Source organism: Peromyscus leucopus, chromosome 13 (assembly GCF_004664715.2).
Source record: "Peromyscus leucopus breed LL Stock chromosome 13, UCI_PerLeu_2.1, whole genome shotgun sequence".
NCBI lineage: Eukaryota > Metazoa > Chordata > Mammalia > Rodentia > Cricetidae > Peromyscus > Peromyscus leucopus.
In genome coordinates, this window is record NC_051074.1 from 53366710 (window position 1) to 53388673 (window position 21964).

The following is a 21964-nucleotide window of genomic DNA, read 5'->3' on the forward strand; positions in this document are numbered from 1 at the left end:
AATTGGATTATTAGCTCTCTCAACACATTTTATAGCAGCTAAAGAAAAAAAAAAAAAAAAACAGACTATGTTAGAATTTGTCTCCTCTCGGCCGCCGTCCCCCCCTCCCCCCTATACATACCATAGTTACTACATAGCCAAACTGGGAATGTGTGATCCTCTGGCCTCACTCGGCCTAGTCCTGGTACGACAGGACTTTTTCTACAATTCCAAGCTTGTTTCAAGGGTGTTCAATAAATAAACAGAATTACTCCGCTTTTGTCACAAACAAGTTAACAATATGAAATTATAGACAAGTTAAATCGTTACTGTGGTAGCCATTTTTCTATCTACATGTGTTCCAGTGACGGGAGCCATAAGCCTAGGCGACCCTTGACACACATGCCGCCATATTTGGGCTTCTCTCCTCTTTCTTAGATCTAGGCCTTGCGTAAGTCTCCATGGCACCAGAACCTCTTCTCACAGATACCAGAACCTCTTCTCAGGTATCAGGTGAATGAGCTGCAGTTAGGCAGTTAGGCAAGAGTAGATAGATAACCCCCAGAGCAACATTTCCTGGTGGCCGAACAGCCCATTACTAAGTCCCTTCCTGCTTGCAACCTCCCCTTGCCTACCTATATATGCCTTAAGAAAAAAAAAAATAAAACATTGGAGCTTGATCAGACGTCCTCTCTTGCTCTCATTCTTTGTGTCTCTTGTCCCTCTCATTCGCCAGCCCTCCCTTTAGGTCCCCGTTGAGGACCCCATGTCCGGGGCGTTCCAGAGCCTCGGGTTATACATTTTAAACATACACAATAAAATCTGTTTTTGAAAAAATAACATACATGTGAAGTCAGCTCACAAACATTCAAGACAAATGTGCAAGTTCAAAAGCAACAGTACCAGAAAGCCCGGGTTCATGAAGCAATAGATACTTCTATAACTTCATTAGCTAATAAATTAACAAATGAGTAGATGCAGACACTCCAGACACAGAAACAATTTACCCAATCGGATGACAAACTCCGGTAATCCTCCTCCTTAAGTTACATTCAAGTGTCATAGTTCAAATCTTGAACCATAGACTATCACCCTTCCAATAACTTAGCATATCTTGGTAGATAAACCCAAGAAGCAATGGGATTATATCTTGCCATTCATTCTCCACACTGTGTCGAAACACCTGACACAGGCACTTAAGGGGGAGAGGTTTACTTTGCATCATACTGGGGAGGCATGGTGGCAGGAACGACGTGGTCCACCGCAGCAGGGGTTATGGCTGCTGCCCGTTTACAGGAGAACCAGGAAGCAGGGCTTGCCCTAGAACCAGAGCAAGTGTGACCTTCCCAAGCAATCAAGAGGCTTGTCGGCTCCAAGCCACCCTGGCCTACATACACCCCAAGAACCCGGAAGGCTTCTGGTTGTCATGTAGAAGACAGAGTGAGTTTCTTTCGCAGAGTGTGCTGCAGGCTCAGATAGTATTTCTCCTTAGAAGAGACTCCGCTGTTCCAGGCATACACTTTGTCCATGAGTTCAACGTGGAGATCCACGAGTGGGCGTTTCCTACAGGAGAAGAGAAAAGTACATTTGAATGCCATGCAAATGCCAAAGAGAAGACAGACCGTCACTAGGGTGAGATGAGCCAGCGGCTATGAGCGTTCTTTGAAAGCCGCCCTTTTTAAATGCTCTGTAAGTTGCTTAGCAAAAACAATCCAAACAAGTTGGCAGCACTCTGGCCCCAGAGTCCCCTTCCACAGAGACAGCTGAATTTTACTGAGAACACACCAGCCAGGTGATAAGCCACCTGGATCACAAATGAAGAGACAGGAAGACTGTAAAAGGCCAATGCCACCCCTGGTCCCTGGAGCATCTTTCTTTGGAATGCTGCATCACTCCTGGCATGCACACTAAGGAGACTGGGGAGAGAGGGCTGGAGAGGCACCTGAGCTCCTCAGAATACAAGCATCTGGGCGGTGGCTCAGAAACCTTACTACCGATTGTAATTAGGGGGCAAATAAAAAAGGCCAATTAATCTTATACTTGAAGAGCATCGTGGCTACAGTCAATTAACTAGAAGCCAGGTTAGTAATGGACCCCTTTAGAGAAATACCCCTCCTAATAAACATCAAAAATATTTACAGTCGTGCCTTCGTCTGTGGAAGCCAAGACCCTCAGTGGAAGCATGTCTGAAAGCAGGCCAGCATTGAACCCTACAGTGCATACACTATGATTTTTCTATAATACACACCTGTGGTAAAGCTTAAGTCATGTTAGCAGAGTATAAGAAATACATGCAGCCGAGCCGTGGTAGCGCACGCCTTTAATCCCAGCACTCCGGAGGCAGAAGCAGGTAGATTTATTTCTGAGTTAGAGGCCAGCCTGGGCTACAGAGTGAGTTCCAGGACCCTGTCTTGAAAAACCAAAGAGAGAGAGAAAATACATTCAAACTTCAAGCTGAATAATGCTAAGTATTGATCAGCTGTGCTGAGTCTATATCACATCCCAAAGTAACCCTAGTGGGGGAAGGGACAGTCTCTTTCCTGCAGAAGGCCAGCAAACAGAGCATGGTGGTCATCTCCGTTTTGGCAGCAGGGGGATAAATGTATGGCCAAGGGTCAAGGTGGAGCTCACGGACTGTAGTTAGTGCTCACCTTTTTTTTTTTTTTTTAAGATTTATTTATTTATTATGTATACAGCATATGTGACTGCAGGCCAGAAGAGGGCGCCAGATCTCCTTACAGATGGCTGTGAGCCACCCTGTGGTTGCTGGGAATTGAACTCAGGACCTTTGGAAGAACAGTCAGTGCTCTTCACCTCAGGGCCATCTCTCCAGCCCCAGTGCTCACCTTTCTTGCTTCAGCTGCTGGGAGAGGTTCCACAGGTACACGGAGGAGGAGCTAGAGGGTTGCTCCAGCTGGGACACATCCGCCGTGCACAGGCTCCAGAAGATGTCCGCTTCCCTGTGAGTCAGGCAGGAGTCAGGATGCAGGGCCTTGGCGTCCAAGTCTTTTACTGCCGGCCCGTCGACCTCCAGGCTGCTGTCTTCGGACGCACCGCCTAACACCTCATAGTTCTGAATAAAGAAGAGCTTTGGTTTCCCTACTAGGGAGGGGCACATGTCCCCCATGAACATCCTCTTGACACAATCCAAGGAGAACCCCGAGTGAGCCTGGTCCACGCCCATCATGCTTTGGGAGCCTTCTCGGCTCACTAGAACACATATGAAGCTGTCGTAGTCTTTGTGTGTAGGTAGAAGGGCACATCGGTGAAGAATCTGGCTTATATCATCCGCTCTGGGAAACAAGAAAGCCTTGACATGATAGCCCAGGGAAGTGAAGGTCTCTTGTAGATATTCTGGAGAGAACAAACAGAAAATAGCACTGAAGGGAGAAGAGCCTCGGAGACACTGGATAATCTCCATATGCATCTGTGTCTGGGTAATGATACTCCAAGGCCTCCCAATTCAGAAATAAGGAAACATGAAATGTGTGGCTTTCGTGTCCGAGGCTTCTCTCAAAGGCACATTCCCCGCTACCCCCGCTGTCTCTGCCCACAGCCAACCGCAGATTTGACAGGACCCAGACGCAACCCACCCAAGGCAGTCGAACCAAGAAAGAACAGAACTGGTGTCTTGTCAACCAAAACAAATGGAAGGTTCTTCAAAAGGTCAAGCCTTCAGGTAGCCCCAGCTGACTCTAGGCACCTCATCAGAGACCCTAAGCCAGAGCAGCCTACCTACGCTGTTCCTAAAGTCCCAACCACAGAAACTGAGAGATATAATCAAATGAATAGTTTGCTTAAGCCACTTAATGAGAGAGTGATTTATACACATTATTAGATAAATAATGCAACAAGTAAGTCTTTTGCCCTCTCCTGTTAGTAAGAAGAAGGGATAATTATCTTTATTCTACACACTTTTTTGTTTTTGTGTGTTTTTTTTTTTTTTTTTTTTTTTTTTTTTTTGGAGACAGGGTTTCTCCATGTAGTTTTGGTGCCTGTCCTGGAATGCTCTGTAGTCCAGGCTGGCCTCAAACTCACAGAGATCTGCCTGGCTCTGCCTCCTGAGTGCTGGGATTAAAGGCGTGCGCCACCGCCACCAGGCGCTATTCTACATACTTTTATCCTCTCCTAAAAATGAATTATAGTCTCCAACACTGAAGAGATATTAAGTGCAGACATCATTAAGTTCACGATCTGCAAGCATCTTATTAAGGAAATGGGTATCTGATCCACAGGTTGCTGATAACCTATTGGGTACCCCTCTTTCCCTTGTAAGATCCGGGTGATAGACTAACAGAGCCACACTGACCCACCCTAGCCACCTCCCTGGGGTGTAAGCAAGGTTTAAAGCCCAGAACTAAACCCAGGTGGGGTCCAGGACAGGAAAACAAGAGCAGCTACATTAGGACTGTAACCACCTGGCAGGAATGAAGACATCCTGGAGACATGTGCCCCTCCCCATGACAGACTGTTAGAATTACCCCGGAACCTTGTGCTGGGAGAAGGAGAAGGCCGAAGCTTAGTGACCCACCAGATAGATCTGTGGGAGAGACTGGAGCGGAGCCACGAGGGTGGCGGGACCAGACCTTGACCAGGACAGCTTAGTTAAGCATACCTCCTGCCTTCTTATTTAAACCTAAACTTCATGTCAGGACCCTGAAGACGGATTCGAGGGTCACCGAACCTGTTTGCTCTTCTTCCCAATGTGGCCACACTGAATAAACATCCTTTTCCCGCTTTTCACTGGTAATTGTGTTTTTAACTGGCGACGGAACGCAGCTTGTTAGCGCTGCCAGGGCTGGCGTCTCCCGGGTAACAGGGCGGCACAGTCCCCTGGCTCTCTCATTCCAAAAGGCTCCTTTCTCTTGCCATGGCGTAGTCTCTCCTCTAGGGGGCAGGAGTAAACAGGGAAATGCAGGTTCCAAACCTCTCCTGCTCACGTGTCATTTTACTGGCTGGCTTTACTTGACCGATCAAGTCTTTCCTCTTGACAGGAAGCTCAGCGGGGCTCCCTTTCCAAGCTGGTGTGCGCGAACAGGGCAAAGGCTGCTCTGCGCCTTCCAGCGCCTTCACCCTCCTGAGGTTCAGCGGTGCAGGATGGAAAAGAGAACACACCACAGGATCGGAGTTTAAGTCCGGGCTCCCTACCTCCTTAGGGTCTCAGCCTCCTCCAAGGGGCGAAGAGTAGGACAAGCACCTAAGATCTGAAGCAGAAAATCCTTCCCCAACACGAGAGGGAAAAGGCAAAGCTCCCAAATGCCACAGACACCACCAGGAAGACCCTCCCTCCCCCCAAATCTGTATGGGACCCGGAACGAAACAGAGCAAGCCCTCCGATATGCTCCCGGCGAGGGGAAGTCACCCAGCAGATGCAGCCTGAGGTCATCACAGCTGACATTTCCCACCAGCACCGCATTTCCTTATTAGATGGCGTAAGGTTGGGTAAGGTGGGTAAGGAGGGTAAGGATGCCAGCTGGAGTAGCACACACACACCAACATTCCTTTCCTTCTTGGGCCAGCAAGCACAAGCATGTAGCCCAGTCTGATTTACAGGCTCTCAGGGGTGGGGCCCATGCAACTTAGAGTAAGCCAGGGCCTCCATGTACTCATCTATGAAGCAGGATTAATATGAGCACCTAAACAAGAAGGTGGAGCCCAGCAGGGCTTCTGTAAAGATGCTTTAAAAAAAAAAAAACCGCATTTATTCAAGTGTAGACGATTAACTTTTTTTTTTTTTTTTTTTTGAGACAGGGTTTCTCTGTGTAGCTTTGCGCCTTTCCTGGAACTCACTATGTAGACCAGGCTGGCCTCGAACTCACAGAAATCCGCCTGGCTCTGCCTCCCGAGTGCTGGGATTAAAGGTGTGTGCCACCACCGCCCGGCTAGACGATTAACTTTAAAGGAGATGACAGCAGTCACATTAACCCCCATATCAGGGACCCTGCTACGCATCTCCTCCTAAGTGCCACATCTTATGACCCGGATGGTGGTTTCCCTACTCTAAACTAAAACAGTCTTGGGGCAGACAGACTCTGTGTCCCACATATGATTTAGCTGCTGCACTGACTGGGTTTTGTCTGTCAATTTGACACAAGCTGGAGTCATCAGAGAAAGGAGCCTCAGTTGAGGAAATAAATGCCTCAGTGAGATCCAGCTGTTAAGACATTTTCTCAATTCGTGATCGATGAGGGAGGGTCTAGCCCTTGGTGGGTGGTGCCAGCCCTGGGCTGCTGGTCCTGGGTTCTATAAGAGAGCAGGCTGAGCAAGCCATGGGGAACAAGCCAGTAAGCAGCACCCCTCCATGGCCTCTGCATCAGCTCCTGCCTCCAGGTTCCTGCCCTGCTTGAGTTCCTGCCCTGACTTCCTCCAATGAAGGACTATGATCTGGGAGTGTAAGCCAAATAAACCCTTTCCTCCCCAACTCGCTTTTGGTCATGGTGTCTCATCGCAGCGACAGTGACCCGAACTAAGACACCGCCATACCCTAGCTTACAAATAGAGGAAGAAGCAGTGGGGTGCCAGGCTTGGAAAATAAAACCTGAGCAAAATGCAGAAGCCCCACTTCTCCTTCTCCCCACCCTGGAAACCCCACTTCCCACCCAGCCACAGCTTGGTAAGTTCCAACTGCTTCTTAGAAAACACTTCTAGAAGCCACGAAATGTCCCCTGGCCTTGCAGTTAGCACAAGACTACCCTAGAGCTCACTCAGTAAAACACCAGGACTTCAGTCACTTAGAACGCATTTGAGGGGCTGGAGAGATGGCTCAGTAGTTAAGAGCACTGGGTGCTCCTCTAGAGGACCTGAGTTTGATTCCCAGCATCCACCTGGTGGCTCACCACTGTCCGTAAGTCCAGTTTCAAGAGCTCCATGGCTCCAGGCACACATTTGGTGCACATGTACGTGCATGCAGGCCGAATACCCATACACATAAAATAAAATAAATCTTAAAAAAAAAAAAAGAATTCATTTGAGTTAAATAAGCAGACTCATCTTGATGCTTTCTAGATAAATATATGGAAGAATTAAGGAGAGACCCTTCACCGCTCTATTTACAATCAGTTACGCAGTGCCCTCCATAAGCCGAGACGAGGTGGGCAGGGCACCCTGGGAGGAAAAGGGAGTTCTCCATCAAACTGTATAGGAGCGGCAAGGGAGACAAGGCCAGGGTGGATTCCTGAGTGTGTGCACTTATGGAGCTCACAGGTCAGCCTCGGGTGCCAGCCTTCCATCTCGCCTTAGAAGCTCTCTGCTACTCTGTCACTGTGTATCTATCAGGCTAGCTGGCCCATGAGCTTCCAGAAAATCTCTCATGGAGTACAGCCACTTGCTCTACATGTTGGCATTTATTTGGGACCTAGGGATTCGAACTCAGGCCTTCACATTTGTAAGCACACACCTTTACCCGTGGCCAATGTAATCCTAAAATTGCTTCTTTTTTTTTTTTTTTTTTTTTTTTTTTTTTTTTTTTTTTTTTTTTGGCTTAAGGACAGTCAATTTTTATTAGAGTTTAAAAGGGAAGTTATAAACTCGGTGGCTACCAGGAGGAAGGGGAGAACTTGGAAGAGGAGGAGAAATGTCATGCCACTTGAGCCAACACGGAGGGCAGACCTGTGGCAGACGAGCAGCCGCGTGGTTTTAAGTAGGGCTTCTTTATAGGAAGCTATGTGTAGCCCTGCGCTGGGCGGGGAAGTCACTGCCTCCCCGAACTTCTGGTTGACTAAGTTCCCCTTATTACCCTCCCAGAAGCTATGACAAGGGACATGGGTCAAGCACACGACTCAGTCGCTGTCTTTCAAGGACTGTACGACCTTGTTGGAGAAGTAAGATCAGTAAGTGTGGGTCTCCGGGCAAATCGAGACAAAGGACAGTGTGGTCTCAGGCACTGGAGCAGGCATTGTGGGGAAAAGGTGTAATTTAAGCCAGAGCCTGGAAAGCCAAGGCAAGGGACAGGAAAGTCCCTTTACCCGTGCCCCTGACAAGGTGACAAGGCACAGTTAGGGGCCACAGGTGGGTGGGAGCAGGGCCATGTGGCATATTTCATTTGATCACCTGGGCCAGTCAAGGCTTCACTGTTCAAGCTCATTCTCGAGGCTATAAACTACCTCTTAAGACTGTTTAGTAAGCAAAGGTGGCCACTGGTGATTCTTTCCAGACTACCTTGTATCAGGAGACAATAATCTCAATGCTACACAAGCCACAACAGGTGTCTGGGGTACCCAGCTGAGAGTACTCATAACTCCTCATCCATAATTCCAGCACTTCAAACACGCAAAGACCTTACATTCCTTTCTGCCACCCCATTTTCTGGTAAAGCCTTTCACGAGCTGAAAAGGCCTATCCCATATCATGTGACTATCAAGTGAAATGTTAATGTGCTTATCAAAGGGGCTCCCCTGAACCCCGGTACATGTACCACATTATCTTTTTAAACTCTAAAATACAGGGGCCTCCATCAAGGGCCTATAGACCTATCCTTCTTAAGGACATCCTGGACTTAGAGACTTAAAGAAAAATTCCATTAATAATGCTAAGCTTCTGTGCAAATATCTGCTTGGGCCCAGAGGATAGAAATGTCCAGAAAACAGAAGTCCCTCATCACACACTCCTGCTCCGAGGAAGAAGTCATCCACAGTGTACTGATCCCCTGAGACCAGGAGGGGCTGAAAGGGTTTGTCTACCGCTCCTCTGAACAAAGCGTCCTTCTACCATTTTGGATGTCACCTGCCCCTTGTCCCCATGAGCAGAGGTCACAGTGAGTGCTCCACTTCCCCTTGCAGGAATGTCCCTATTATACAAATGTTACTACAAGAAAATGATGTCCATTCAAGCTTCTGCCGGTTCCATTAAAAGAAAAAGATAAAGAAAAAAAAAAAAAAAAAAAAAAAAAAAAAAAACACAAAAGGAGGCACGGAGCAGCCCTAGCCTGCCACTGCCAGGATGGGAAGTTTCTTCACAGAACACCACAGGAGAAACTGCGGTGTCTGCTAGAAAATGTGTCTGCGTCAGTTAAAGCGTGACCAAAATATCAGAAGCAGCAGAGGGAAAACTATTTCCTCTTCAAGATCTGCAAATGCCGCCTTCATACAGGAACCCCCAAGATAGGCAAGGCTTAAACCAGGCCCTGCGTCCCCCTGCCAGCTCGAGACAGTGGCTCCCACACGCCTAGGAAGATCAAGGCTAGCACACGGCTCGCCGACCAAGACCCAGCCTTTGCTAGGTCGCTGGCATGGTTGCCTGGACACCACAGACCTGTGCTTGAACTCTACCAAGGACAAAATGAGGCCGAAATCCTTCAGCACTGCTACCCACCGCAAGAAAAGGTCATGGCCGATAAGGATCCTTTTCCAAAATAATTTACCAAAAATAACCTTGTCTCTTCTCACTGGCCCTGAGACCAGACTCCATCTCAAATGAACTCCATGCAGGGCCAAGCATGTGCTGTTTGTAAGACATCTTTAATAAGCATTTACCAGACAAAGAAAATAATATGCCTATTAATATTTAGGGGATTTGTGGTCTTTAGTTAAAGTCTGATTTGGGGGGGGTAGGCAAAAAGGAGGAAGAAGTCCATGAGACTCTATTAAACTGAAACATCAAAGGGCTGGTTCAAAACACATGTTACAAGAAGAGACTACTCCATCACCAGCGTCCCTTCAGGAGCTGCTCCATCACCCCTTCAGGAGCTACTCCATCACCAGCGTCCCTTCACGAGCTGCTCCATCATCCCTTCAGGAGCTACTCCATCACCAGCGTCCCTTCAGGAGCTGCTCCATCATCCCTTCAGGAACTACTCCATCACCAGCGTCCCTTCAGGAGCTGCTCCATCATCCCTTCAGGAGCTACTCCATCACCAGCGTCCCTTCAGGAACTACTCCATCACCCCTTCAGGAACTACTCCATCACCCCTTCAGGAACTACTCCATCATGCCTTCAGAAACTACTCCATCACCCCTTCAGAAACTACTCTATCACCATCACCCCTTCAGGAACTACTCTATCACCCCTTCAGGAGCTACTCCATCACCCCTTCAGGAGCTACTCCAGCACCCCTTCAGGAACTACTCCATCACCCCTTCAGGAACTATTCTGTCACCCCTTCAGGAACTACTCTATCACCCCTTCAGAAACTACTCCATCACCCCTTCAGGAACTACTCCATCACCCCTTCAGGAACTACTCCAGCACCCCTTCAGGAACTACTTCATCACCCCTTCAGGAACTATTCTGTCACCCCTTCAGGAACTACTCCATCACTGGCACTGCTTCAGGAACTAGTCTGCCACCGGCGTCCCTTCAGTAAATATTTACTGAGCACCTGTGTGCCTGGCACTTGTTCAGCTCTGGTGACACATAGTAAACACACAGAAAAGCTCTTCCATCTCCCCTTGCAGAACTAGAAGCCAGTTTGAGAATCCCGGTTCCATGGTGTACGACCACCCATGCAAAGCAATTAGCAAAGTACCCGCCACACAGTAGATTCTATTAAATGATGCCCTCTGACCATCAGCCTATCTGTGACTGCTGGTTTCTTCAGAGCCTTTATTTCAGCTGGCAACGATCTTGTCTGCTTGCTTGTTATCTAACCCCTGCACATTGGCCAAATGTTAAACATTAACCATTTGGCAAAATTAACTAGACAGAGGAGATCCCACATAACAACTCCAGACGAAGGGCTCTAGTGCTGATGAGATGGGAAAGAAGCAGTAAAGAGTCTTTGCAAGAAGCAGGATCCCAGAGTCCTCAGGGGAAAGTCCCAGGAGAGTGTGAGCATAGAGCTGGAGGTGCAGAGCTGGATGCGGGCGAAGGACTGTCCTTATGTCCTTCCACTGGATGACTAATGCCCTCCTGCTGCTCTGAGCCTCACAAAGGGATCTGGGACCTCTCTGACAAAGCTAGATCATCTTGTTTCTTTCCTGCTGATTGGCCAGCTGAGCTGGGAGGTTTCGTAAGTGACCTCCAGTCCAGTGATTTGTTTTACTCTCAGAGGCAAAGAGCGCATGAGTCAGAAGAACCCTGATTCTCCTGGGAGGGAGGGGGAGGGGGTGTGTGTAGTGATGAGCAGTTAAAGCACCCTTTACAGTAGGGCCCGGCCCGCTCCAGTCCCACACTTCACCTTCAAGACATTGACCTTGGAAGGATGACACTGAGGATTTGCTGCCTGGAGCTCCATTCTATGTGCGCATGTGCTTGTGTGATCATATGTGTGTCCAGGTACAGATGTGCATATGCATTGAGGCCAGGGGTCAACATCAGGGTCAACATCCACCCTTACTTTTTGATTTTTCCACTTGAAATGTGTCCCCTCTAAAGTAAGTGCCTCCATCCACTGCGGGACCGCATGTGGGGACATGCCCCACTTGCCCTGGACCCCAGTGTGGGCCTCAGGCCCTCCACGCCCTTACTCATCTGAGAGCAGAGTCAACATCCTAAGTGCCAAGCCGTGGCGGGGTTTGGCTTTAGCAGTTTTCCACTAAAGTTAAACAAAGTAAGAAGAATGTTAGCTGGCACTTGGTTCCAGGCACCCTACACCCTTTAGGAGCATAATCTCACTCATTTTCCTAACCATCCCGTGAGGGAACTTCTATTCACCCACGTTATGGCAGAGACACTGAGTCCAAGGTCACAAGCTAAGATACAGCAAAGCCGTGATTAAATCTGGGCAATCCTACCAGGGCCCGACTCGGATGCACTCCTGTACTTGGAGAAACACAGGTATGCATCTAGCCCCTGCCCACAACTCAGCAGGGGCGCTGGGAGCTAGTCATGAATAACTGAGAGTTTTGGTTCACAGAAGGTTGTGTCTGGTCTTTGTGGGTCCCTTAACGTAAACAGAGGTACAACACAGGAAGCTGAGGGTTTCGGAGGTTTCCCGATGATAAGTGAAACGAGACCGATTACAATCAAAAGTCAAAGGACAATTCCACGACGTCCTTTAGAACAGAAAGTGACTCATTAAGAAGCTACTTCCTCATTCGTCTATGGATGCTAACAGCTAAGATGGTGCCTGAGTTTGGGCTCCTGTGACAAAGCACCGTGACCAAGGCAACTCTTGGAAAGGAAGCATTTGATTGGAGGTTTGCTTAATGTTTCAGAAGGTTAGTCCATCATCATCCTGGCAGGAAGCAGACAGGCGCGGCACTAGAGCAGTAGTGGAGAGCTTCACATCCTGATCCACAGGCACTGGGCTGAGAGACACTGGGCCTAGTGTGGGCTTTTAAAACCTCAAAACCCACCCCAGTGACACACCTCCTCCAACAAGGCCACACCCCCTCCAACAAGGCCACACCCCTCCAACAAGGCCACACCTCCTCCAACAAGGCCACACCTCCTCCAACAAGGCCACACCTCCTCCAACAAGGCCACATCTGCTCCAACAAGGCCACACCCCCTCCAACAAGGCCACACCCCTCCAACAAGGCCACACCTCCTCCAACAAGGCCACACCTCCTCTGACAAGACCACACCTCCTCCAACAAGGCCACACCTACTCTAACAAGGCCACACCTACTCCAACAAGGCCACACCTCCTCCAACAAGGCCACACCTACTAATTCTTCCCAGTTTATCAACAGAGGACTAAACAGTCAAATATATGAGCCTTTGGGGGCCATTTTCATTCAAACCAATACAAAAGGAAAGGACAGTTCTCTACAGCTAAAGAGACACATTTCTCACAGCTACCAAAAATAGGACATGAGAAAGTGGGATCGTAGCTGAAATCCTGGGAAATATCGTTTCATATTTGCTAGCTTGACCTTTTCTTGGGCTCTCTTTTCACAATTCTCCCCATGGTAATATTTCAAGCGAGTCATCTCTGACTCACGCTAAGGAATGTTGGGAGGCATGAAAGCCATGAACCGCAGCGATCATTCCTCTAAAGGGAGGGAGAGATGATTAAACGGGATGTTATTCTCAGCACTTGGCTCTCCTTGTTCTCTCCTGATGCATCACCAGTGATTCAGCCAGCGTCAGACATCCAACAACTGAGCAAAAAAATTCAGACCTACATGATGACAGCTCACAGGTAGATCAAGGGACACGTGGTCCCTACACTATTCACATCCCTCTAAGTAAACGCAGGTTTAACACGTTTTTAATGGCCCCAAGGAAGGCTTTCACAGTCCATCTAGGCGAAAAGATGAAACACCTGGTAATATTAGAAACCAGAATGCCTTTCATTATTCTGAATTATTTCAGAATCCCTTGCAGACCAGGACCACCCTGAGCCATATCACCCAAGATGCATAGGTAAGACTAAAGACACACGCCAACTACCACAATTACAACTTGTGTCCCCCAAGTTCATCTCATGTTCCTCCTAACACATAGACAAATTTATCTACGCCCACTGTAGTTAGCTTGAGCCCCTTAAGTTCTGACCAATAGAATGTGGGTAGAGCTGAGGCACATCGCTCCGAGGCCTGGTCTCTGGAATCTTGTCATGAGGTCCTCTACACAGTCTCTTATCCCCTCACCTGTCAGTCACATAGAGGACCCTATAGAAGACTCCAAGGCCCCAAAACATGAGGGGACCACTGACTCACCAACCACATGGAGTAAAAAGCGAGCATCATAACAGAGTGTGCTTTGCGGCGAGTGCAGCTGGTATTCACCATGCTGACAAATCCACCTTGCCTGGTTGTGCCGCAGGGAATCAGTTGGTCTGTGGCTTCGTCACCTACCTGTGTCGTTGCCGATACAATCGATGATCAAGCAGATTCCCAGGGGCCTGCTCTGCATCCTGTAACTCTCCTCGCGTGTGTGCTAGGAAGAAAGGCAGGCACAGTTAGGGAGGCTGGACACCTCCCTGTCCCCTGAAGGTCTCACTCCTGTGCCATTTCTTCCTTTGGGTTGTCTTAAACATCCCTTTGGCAGGTGAGTCACTGCCGAACGTCATCACAGCGGACGCGTCCCATTACTGTCAAATCTTCCCTCTCTTCTGCTAATGTGCTCAAGACAAACAGCTGTTCCCTTTCTCCCCTAATCGCAATGAGAATCGTCATCTCTTCGCCTGTGTCTTAGCTTTGCAGACTAAAGATAATTTGGAAGAGAGAAGAAAGATGGGCCGTGTGCCTTCATAGATGCCTGAAGTAACAGCAACGTTTTTCTAAGCCAGCACAAATGACAGCCTTCCATCCTTCCACTGCCTCCCCTTAAGAGGAGCTTGTCAACCCAGACAAGAGCCAGGGCGCAACACAGTGCAGCTCAGCATCACTGCCCACTTGTGTGTCCGGCAGTTACCCGGCTGCGACACAAGCTGCCGCTTGGAATTCCCCCGCATTCCAAAGTTCATTCATGCCATCTACTCGAACCATTTTTTTTCTCTGCTACATTCAAGGTTCCTGGCCAATGAGTTCTCAGGAGAATTATGCACAGGCACCCAGTTGTTCTAGTAGAGACTTGTGCATACAATACCAAATCAGAGAATTTATTCCTTACCGGAGACCAAAAAGCTCCCGATTCCTGAATGGACGTCTTCACTGGGTTTCCTGGGGGGTAAAAGGGAGAGAACCATTACAAAGCAGAACTTAGCCCCGCACATGCTGGCTGAGTTCTTTCCATCATGACTGGTCTTCGTTTTGTTATGCTTCTTAACTACCTACCTATTCTTTCTCCAGCTAGGCTCAGCCCAAAGTTCCATCCTCACATGGAAGAGCCTGACTCAAAAGAAAACTCAAGCGCCCCTGTTAATCCAGGACTGTGTAGAAAAAGCATGATATGCAAGTGCAAGAAGGCTCTCTCTTACCCTGCTCCAGGGGATGACCAGGGGGCTGGAGAGTTTTTAACCTGAGAAGGAGAATTCAAAAATCTCACTCTACTGATAGCTTTCCTACACGGGCCAAAACTACGGCTCTATCTAAAGGGAACAGCTTGGAGCGTGCAGGAAAGGGAAGCTTATGTATGTGTGCTATGTACAGAACAGATGGCCAATGTTTTCATAGTTCAGTGATGCTAGGAGATGATAAAATAAAATGTCAGCGGCAAGACAGTGCACAGCAAGCCTGGAAAGTGGGGAGCCCACAGCAAACTCTGCTCCACAACAATGACTCAATTAGCCTGCGAGGGAGCCTGGGGGAGGCACTGGGCTCCGAAGGCACGAAAGGGCTGGCTCACACCTTAGTGCTGAGGAGTTCTCATCCTGTCTCCTCATCCCGTCTCTAGGCCAAGACTGCGGCAAAGTGAGACATGATGTCTAAAGATAGGACAAAGAAAACCACCACCTCACCAGAGTCTGTGAGATCTGGGGGAAATGAACTGGGGGGGGGGGAGTTGTTTGTTTGTTTGTTTTCCGTTGTTGTTTTGAGTTTGTTTTGTTTCCGAGGTAGGCTCTTGATGTGTTGCCCAGGCTGAGCCTGCCTCAAACTTGTTTTCATCCTGCTCCAGCTCGTGAGTTCTGGGATTCCAGTCCTGTGCTACCACACTCAGCTTTGAACCAGTCTCTCTCTGTGTGTGAATATGCATGTATGTGTGTGTATGAAAATGCATGTATGTGTGTGTGAATATACAGGTATGTGTGTGTGAATATGCAGGTATGTGTGTGTGGATATGCAGGTATGTGTGTATGAACATGCATGTGTGTTTGAATATGCAGGTATGTGTGTATGAACATGCATGTGTGTTTGAATATGCAGGTATGTGTGTGTGAATATGCATGTATGTGTGTGTGAATATGCAGGTATGTGTGTGTGAACATGCATATGTGTGTGAATATGCATGTATGTGTGCGTGAATATGCACATATGTGTGTGCAGGTGTAAGCACCCCTGTTTTCACATGTTGATGTCATGTGTCTTTCTTAATCACTTTTCACTTTACTTTTTATTACAGAATCTCTCATTGAACCCAAAGCTTATCAATTCACACAGGCAGACTGGCCAGCAAGTCACGTGGATCTTCCTGTCTCTGTCTCCCCAGTGCTGGGATCACAGGCATGCACCCGCACATTCAGTTTTGGGTTTTGGTTTTATGTGCTGAAGACTGAACTCGGGTCCTCACACTTGTGTGGAAAGCATATTTCACCAACGGAACCCCACACCCTGGCTCCTGCACAACGGAAGGGCAACTCGCAATAAACATCCTTTCAGCTAAATTGTGCATTTAGAGTTTTACAGAGATAATAAACCATGAATAAAAAAAAGTATATCAAAGGCATCTACTGACTGACTGCTTACCGTGGCCAAGGCTAGGAAAAACCTAAAAGTCACAACCATGAAACTGATTAAGTCAACTATGATACACGTGATTGCATACTTTGCGATGTGTAAAAGGATAATAGAAATTGTTATACATTTGATATATCTACACAACGTATTCATATTAAAATGGGGGGGCTGGAGAGATGGCTCAGAGGTTAAGAACACTGACTGCCCTTCCAGAGGTCCTGAGTTCAATTCCCAGCACCCACATGGTGGCTCACAACCATCTGTAATGAGATCTGGTGCCCTCTTCCGTATACATAAAAAATAAATAAATCTTTAAAATGGATGATTCAGTAGCATGCACTTAATACAGACTAACATGGACAGACATTTTTCTTGTCACTGCTCCCTAAGGAGTAAAGTATAAGAACTATAGCATTTCCATTGTACTAAGCATTACAAGTAATATAGGCATGGTTTAAGTGTAAGAGTGGATGTGGACAGGGAATATGAAAATGTCACATCCTGCTGTGTAAGAGACTTGAGCATCTGCAGATTGTAGTACCCACAGGGCATCCTGGAGCAAATCACCTACAGATACTGAGAGACAAGTGTGCATACTTCTAGATAGAAACCAAGAGGTTGAAATCAACCACTGGGGTTGTAGCTCAGTGGGAGAGCCCTTGACCGGCACTCATGAAGTTCTAGGATCAATCCCCAACAGTATTTTAAAAGAAAAAAAAGCATAAAGATCAAACATCAGCTGGGTGTGGTCGTCCATGCTGGCAGTTCCAGCATATCAGAGGACAAATGGCTGTTAGCTCGAGACCGGCCTGAGCTGTGTAACGAGACCCTTGCAAAAAGAACTGACAATAGAAGAAAACAAACCAAACATTAACTACAGCTATCACCGGCATATGAAACGAGGAGGGGATTTTGCTTGGTTCTCTTCTGTTATAACAAGCAGTTTATTTTAACAGAACAGAAACTCCATTAGTCAGGTTACAGACAGTCCTCTGCATACCGCCCAGCCCGCTGTCCCCTTGGCATGTACTCCAACTACTCTTCCTTAGAAAATATGTGTGTGACACACCTATCTCGGTGACATGCCTATCTCAGTGACATGCCTGTCTTGGCTGAGGATTTAGGAAGAGCCTGATAGTAAGTGGCAGTCACCATCACCAAGATCTTTCAGTAGGAACCATGTCCAAGTCCAAACTGACCTGGCTTGATTATCATAAACTTCTTAGGTTAAGGCTTTTCCTTTTATTAGTGAGCCCAAGCTAGGCCAAAGCAGAAAGACGGCTCCCATAACAGTGACACCAGGTGACCGGGAACCTCAAGGACTGACCGGGACCAATCTATGCTAGGCTCACAGTGGAAAGAACACATTTGTTTTGCATTCCTAAGCAAGCACGCTGGGTCTCCTGTTTTCCACTTTAAACAGCACTCAGCGTGCTATCTAGCTCTTCCACCTCGCCAGTGTTTTAAGAAACAGGCTGTCACTTCAGGAATTCATTCCGTTCTCAACAGTTTTCACTGGAGAGAAGAATGTTAGGTAGGGAGCGGCAGGCGTGAGCGGCACCATCTGGCTAGCCGGGGTAAAATGGTTCTCAGCTTCCAGGAGCACACTGCAGCCTGCGGGCTACACGAGGCTCCATCAGGGCGCCGCCCGCCTGCCCGACTCAAGTTGGTGCTCCTCTCCTGCGCACGCAACACATTCAAAGGCCCCTGGGTAGCACTGCAGCCCTCCATCGTGGCAAAGAGGCCTGCCTGCTCATGCTGGCTGGAAGCATAGACTACCTCACCAGTAAAAGGCTGAGTTTTGACTCTCACTTTAGAATGGACTCTGTGCTGCAAAGAAATGCTTTTAAAAAAAAAAAAGTCATAAGCCAGCCGTGGTAGTACATCCCTGCAATTCTAGTACTCAGGAGACTGAAATGGGAGGTTCGCTGTGAGTTTGAGATTAGCCTGGGCTACATGATAAATACTAGTCCAGCCAGGGCTATGCCGCAATGTTCTGTCTCTAGTCATCCCAAACAACAAACAAACAAACAAATAAAATTTTAAATAATGCCACGAGCTCAAGCAAGCGCTGACTTTTTTCTTTTCCTTCCTTCCTTCCTTCCTTCCTTCCTTTCCTCCCTCCCTCCCTCCTTCCTCCCTTCCTTCCTTCCTTCCTTCCTTCCTTCTTTCCTCCTTTCTTTCTTTCTTTTTTTTCCAAGACAGGGTTTCTCTGTGTAGCTTTGGAGCTTGTCCTAGAACTTGCTTTGTAGACCAGGCTGGCCTCACAGAGATCCACCTGCCTCTGCCTCCCGAGTGCTGGGATTAAAGGCGTGCGCCACCACCGCCCGGCTAAGCGCTGATGTTTTAAGAAAGAAGAGAACATACCGGCTGAAATGAACCATTTTTCAATTGCATTTCTTTTCTTTTTATGGAAGAGACTGTCTTCTCTAGAGTGTCCAGTTAACCTTTCTTCTTCCTGCTCCTAGACACTGGCTTTCCCGTGGCTCACTACCATGGCTGGATTGATGTTTACCATGGTCTGGTTCCAGCTCCATTTCAGAGGTACAAATGCCACACATCTTACAAACACAGCCAAGGTTATGGGCCTGATAGAGGGGTGTGATCCGGGTTTAGATGCGCTAAGTCAGAGAGGAATTACAAGTGTCAGGGAACACTTCTGAGGAATGTGTTGACTGCCCTTTGAGAGCTTAATCAAAATTTGTGGATAAAAGAAATCACCAGCTCTAAAATGGAACTTTTCCTTTTTTTTTTTTTTTCTCCTTTCTTTTTCTCTTTTTTAGATGACAGGGTCTCACCACGTTGCTAAAGAGGATGGTCTTGAACACCTGGGCACAAGAGATCCTCTACCTCACCCTGTCACGCAGCTAGGTCACTAAGCAGGGACCACCAGACACAGCAGTGATTTTTTTTTTCCGGTAATGGAGATCAAACCCTGGGCCTCATGCACACTCGTCAAACGCTCTACCACCGAGCTACACCCCAGCCCTTTGTACTGAAGTTATGAAAAATTTATAAAGAATAGATAGAAGAGATTGATGGTCTTACTTTGAATGCCAAGGTGCTCCACAAATCTTTGTTCTCTACTTCGCCCATTCTGGAACTTCAGACATAAAAAAGAAGGTCACGCTGTTAGTTTTTAGAAGCTCACTATGTTACACCTCTTTAAATAGCTCAATATTTTTACACAAGGGGGGGGGGAATAAAAATATCACCTTCGCAACCTTACCTAAAAATGAACTGCGGGGACTTAGGTTAACCCCCTGAGTGCCGAGATCAAATCAGCTCTCTCGGTGAGAAATGGAAGCACTATGAAGGTGGAGCTATGCTAAACTCACACACTAGACTGCTTCAAAACAGCTCTGAGCCAGCCTGGGCCCTAGGGCAGTCCCAACGCAGAGCATGCTGGGACGGAGACCGACATTCAGTCTGTTCCTTTAACGCCAGGGCAAAGCACAGCGCGGCTACCAGTGTGCGTTTTAGGCCATGCACTTCTGACTAGGAATCCTGACTCTGACAGTCATTTTGTCCTTCTACCTGCTTCCTCATCTGCAAAAGTGAGGGTCAGAACAGAATAATGATACCTGCTATACATACACGGTAGGGCGGGGTTTTTGTTGTTGTTGTTGTAGTTTTGTTTTTTTAATGTATGTGAGTGTTTTTGCATGCACGGCTATGCCTGGCGTCCATGGAGATGAGAAGAGGGCACTGGATCCTCCGGAACTGGATTTCCAGGCAGTTGTGAGCCACCATGCGGGTGCTGCGAACGGAGCCTGCGCTCTTAAATGCTAAGCCACCTCACGAGTCTTAGCCCCAAAGGGTACTGCTGGTGTTTCAATACTCACAAACAGCCGGCACAGTATAGCGTGCGTGGAAGCACTTAATAAATGTCTACACCCAAAGCCCTGGGTACAATCTGCAGCACTCCTACATAAATAAACAAATGAGGTCCAACTATGGCTTTTTAGAAAGTGATTTCGAAGCTACAAGATAAGTGGTATGTGGGCCTGATTCTTGACCGTGAAGAATTCTGCATGAACCACTCCTGAAAGACCAAACTGACCTCTTCTCTCAGATGATAGGGCCAGTGTAAGATGACATCATTGCCTATCACCACCTGACCTCTCAGAGTTCAACAACAGCTTACCTCTTTAGCTATCCTAACCAAAGAAAGACGTTCTTATTTCTATTAATCTGCGTCTGAGGGTACATCTGTGTGTAAACTGAGGAAAGACATGTAAGCTATGGCTCCCCCCCAACCCCCCAGGAATAATCCTGACTTAGCCAAAGCCTGGTCATTGCTGTCGCCCCCAAAACAGTACATTGACAAGGGATCAAATCAAAGCCAGAATGTCAAAGCATGACAGTGCAGTCCTGTAACTCTGTGATGGCAGACTATCTCGGATGCAGGTAACGCCATTGTAATTTCCGAAGCACTTTTGTAGCCTTCTATGAGTCAAAACATAACCATGCAGTTCCTGAATCTTGAGAGAAAGTTACCAGGTTCCTATGTCCTGGTGCCTGCTTACTAAATGAGATATCGAGTCACGTGTTAGAGGCAGCAAGGAGAAAGAGAAACTAAGTACACAGCATGCCAGACTCCAAGCAGGCCACACAGACGACCTTGAAGATGCTGGGCTGTGTTTGCACAGCAGTGAAAACACGGAAGGATTTTAACTAAGACGGATGGTGTAAGTCACAATAAACAGCAGTGAAAACACGGAAGGATTTTAACTAAGACGGAGAGTGTAAGTCACAATAAACAGGTGGCCGGAGGAAGAGGTCAGGAAATCCTGCATCTGGGTTGTCTGCGACTTAGTATCGGAGACTAGAAGGGCAAATTAAAAGCTATACCTAAGCAAGGAGATGACTGTAGTTTATAGATTTATCAGGAGACAGTGGGATGAGCAGAGGCCGGGCCTGGCCGGGCCTGCAGGAGATATATGTACATAGTCACCGTGCTTTAGACATACGTGTCCTTAATTTGTTCAGCGAGTGGGTGGGACAGGACAATCCTAACAGCCATTTAGCTTTGTAAGTCTATGGCTTAGTGGTACCTCCTATTATTGCTAGTGTTCTCCAGGAAACTGCTTACAAAACAGGAGGAATGTTTTTCATGACACATGTTTATGGAAGTCTTTACAATTCAACCACAAAGCTGAACTCTCCTAAGTGTCCATCTCAAAGTCCGCATAACTTGAAATGGGGTTAGGTTCATATTATACCGAGGTTCTTCTCATGATAAAAGATTAACCAGGGAACAAGCACAAGATGGTCTGTGTTCCTCAGAACACAACTACAAACGACCATGTGATACTTATGATTGTTAACTAGAAAGAGAAATCTTTTGTTCCATCACTCAACTAAAAAAAAAGTTTACAAACTTAAATTATTAAGATACAGCTGGCTGGGGGTGGCACACGCCTTTGATCCCAGCACTCGGAAGGTAGAGGCAGGTGGATCTCTGTGAGTTCGAGGGCAGCCTGGTTTACAGAGCGCGATCCAGGACAGACAGAGCTACACAGAGAAACCCTGTCTCGAAAAAAAAAATTATTAAGACACACTCAGTAAAAAAGCAAAGGGAAGACTGGAAGGATGCTCAGAGGTTAAGAGGGCTGACTGTTCTTTCAGAGGACCTGGGTTCAATTCCCAGTACCCACATGGTGGTTCACAACTGTCTGTGACTCCAGTTCTAGGGGGTCTGACGCTCTCTTCTGACCTCAGTGGGCTCCTGAACACCCATGGTGGAAAAACTCATACAGGCACACATGCATAAATAAAAGTAAAATATTCTAAAATTATTTTTTAAAAAAGAAAAGGCA

The 21964-nt window shown here is 47.5% G+C and overlaps 1 protein-coding gene across 7 annotated transcripts in view; it reads right to left on the minus strand.

Annotated features, from left to right (window-relative positions):
- Positions 1-1175: 1175 nt before the first annotated feature.
- Cflar (CASP8 and FADD like apoptosis regulator) overlaps positions 1176-21964 on the minus strand; it is a 46688-nt gene continuing 25899 nt past the window's right edge. For all 7 annotated transcript variants that reach the window (XM_028885703.2, XM_028885715.2, XM_028885707.2 and 4 more), the window contains 5 exons: positions 19191-19245; positions 14419-14468; positions 13662-13743; positions 2826-3333; positions 1176-1542 (listed from right to left, as the gene is read on the minus strand). In XM_028885703.2, coding sequence (XP_028741536.1) covers positions 1404-1542; positions 2826-3333; positions 13662-13743; positions 14419-14468; positions 19191-19245 — 834 coding nt within the window. In that variant the 3' untranslated portion in view covers positions 1176-1403. The remainder of the gene's footprint in view (positions 1543-2825; positions 3334-13661; positions 13744-14418; positions 14469-19190; positions 19246-21964) is intronic.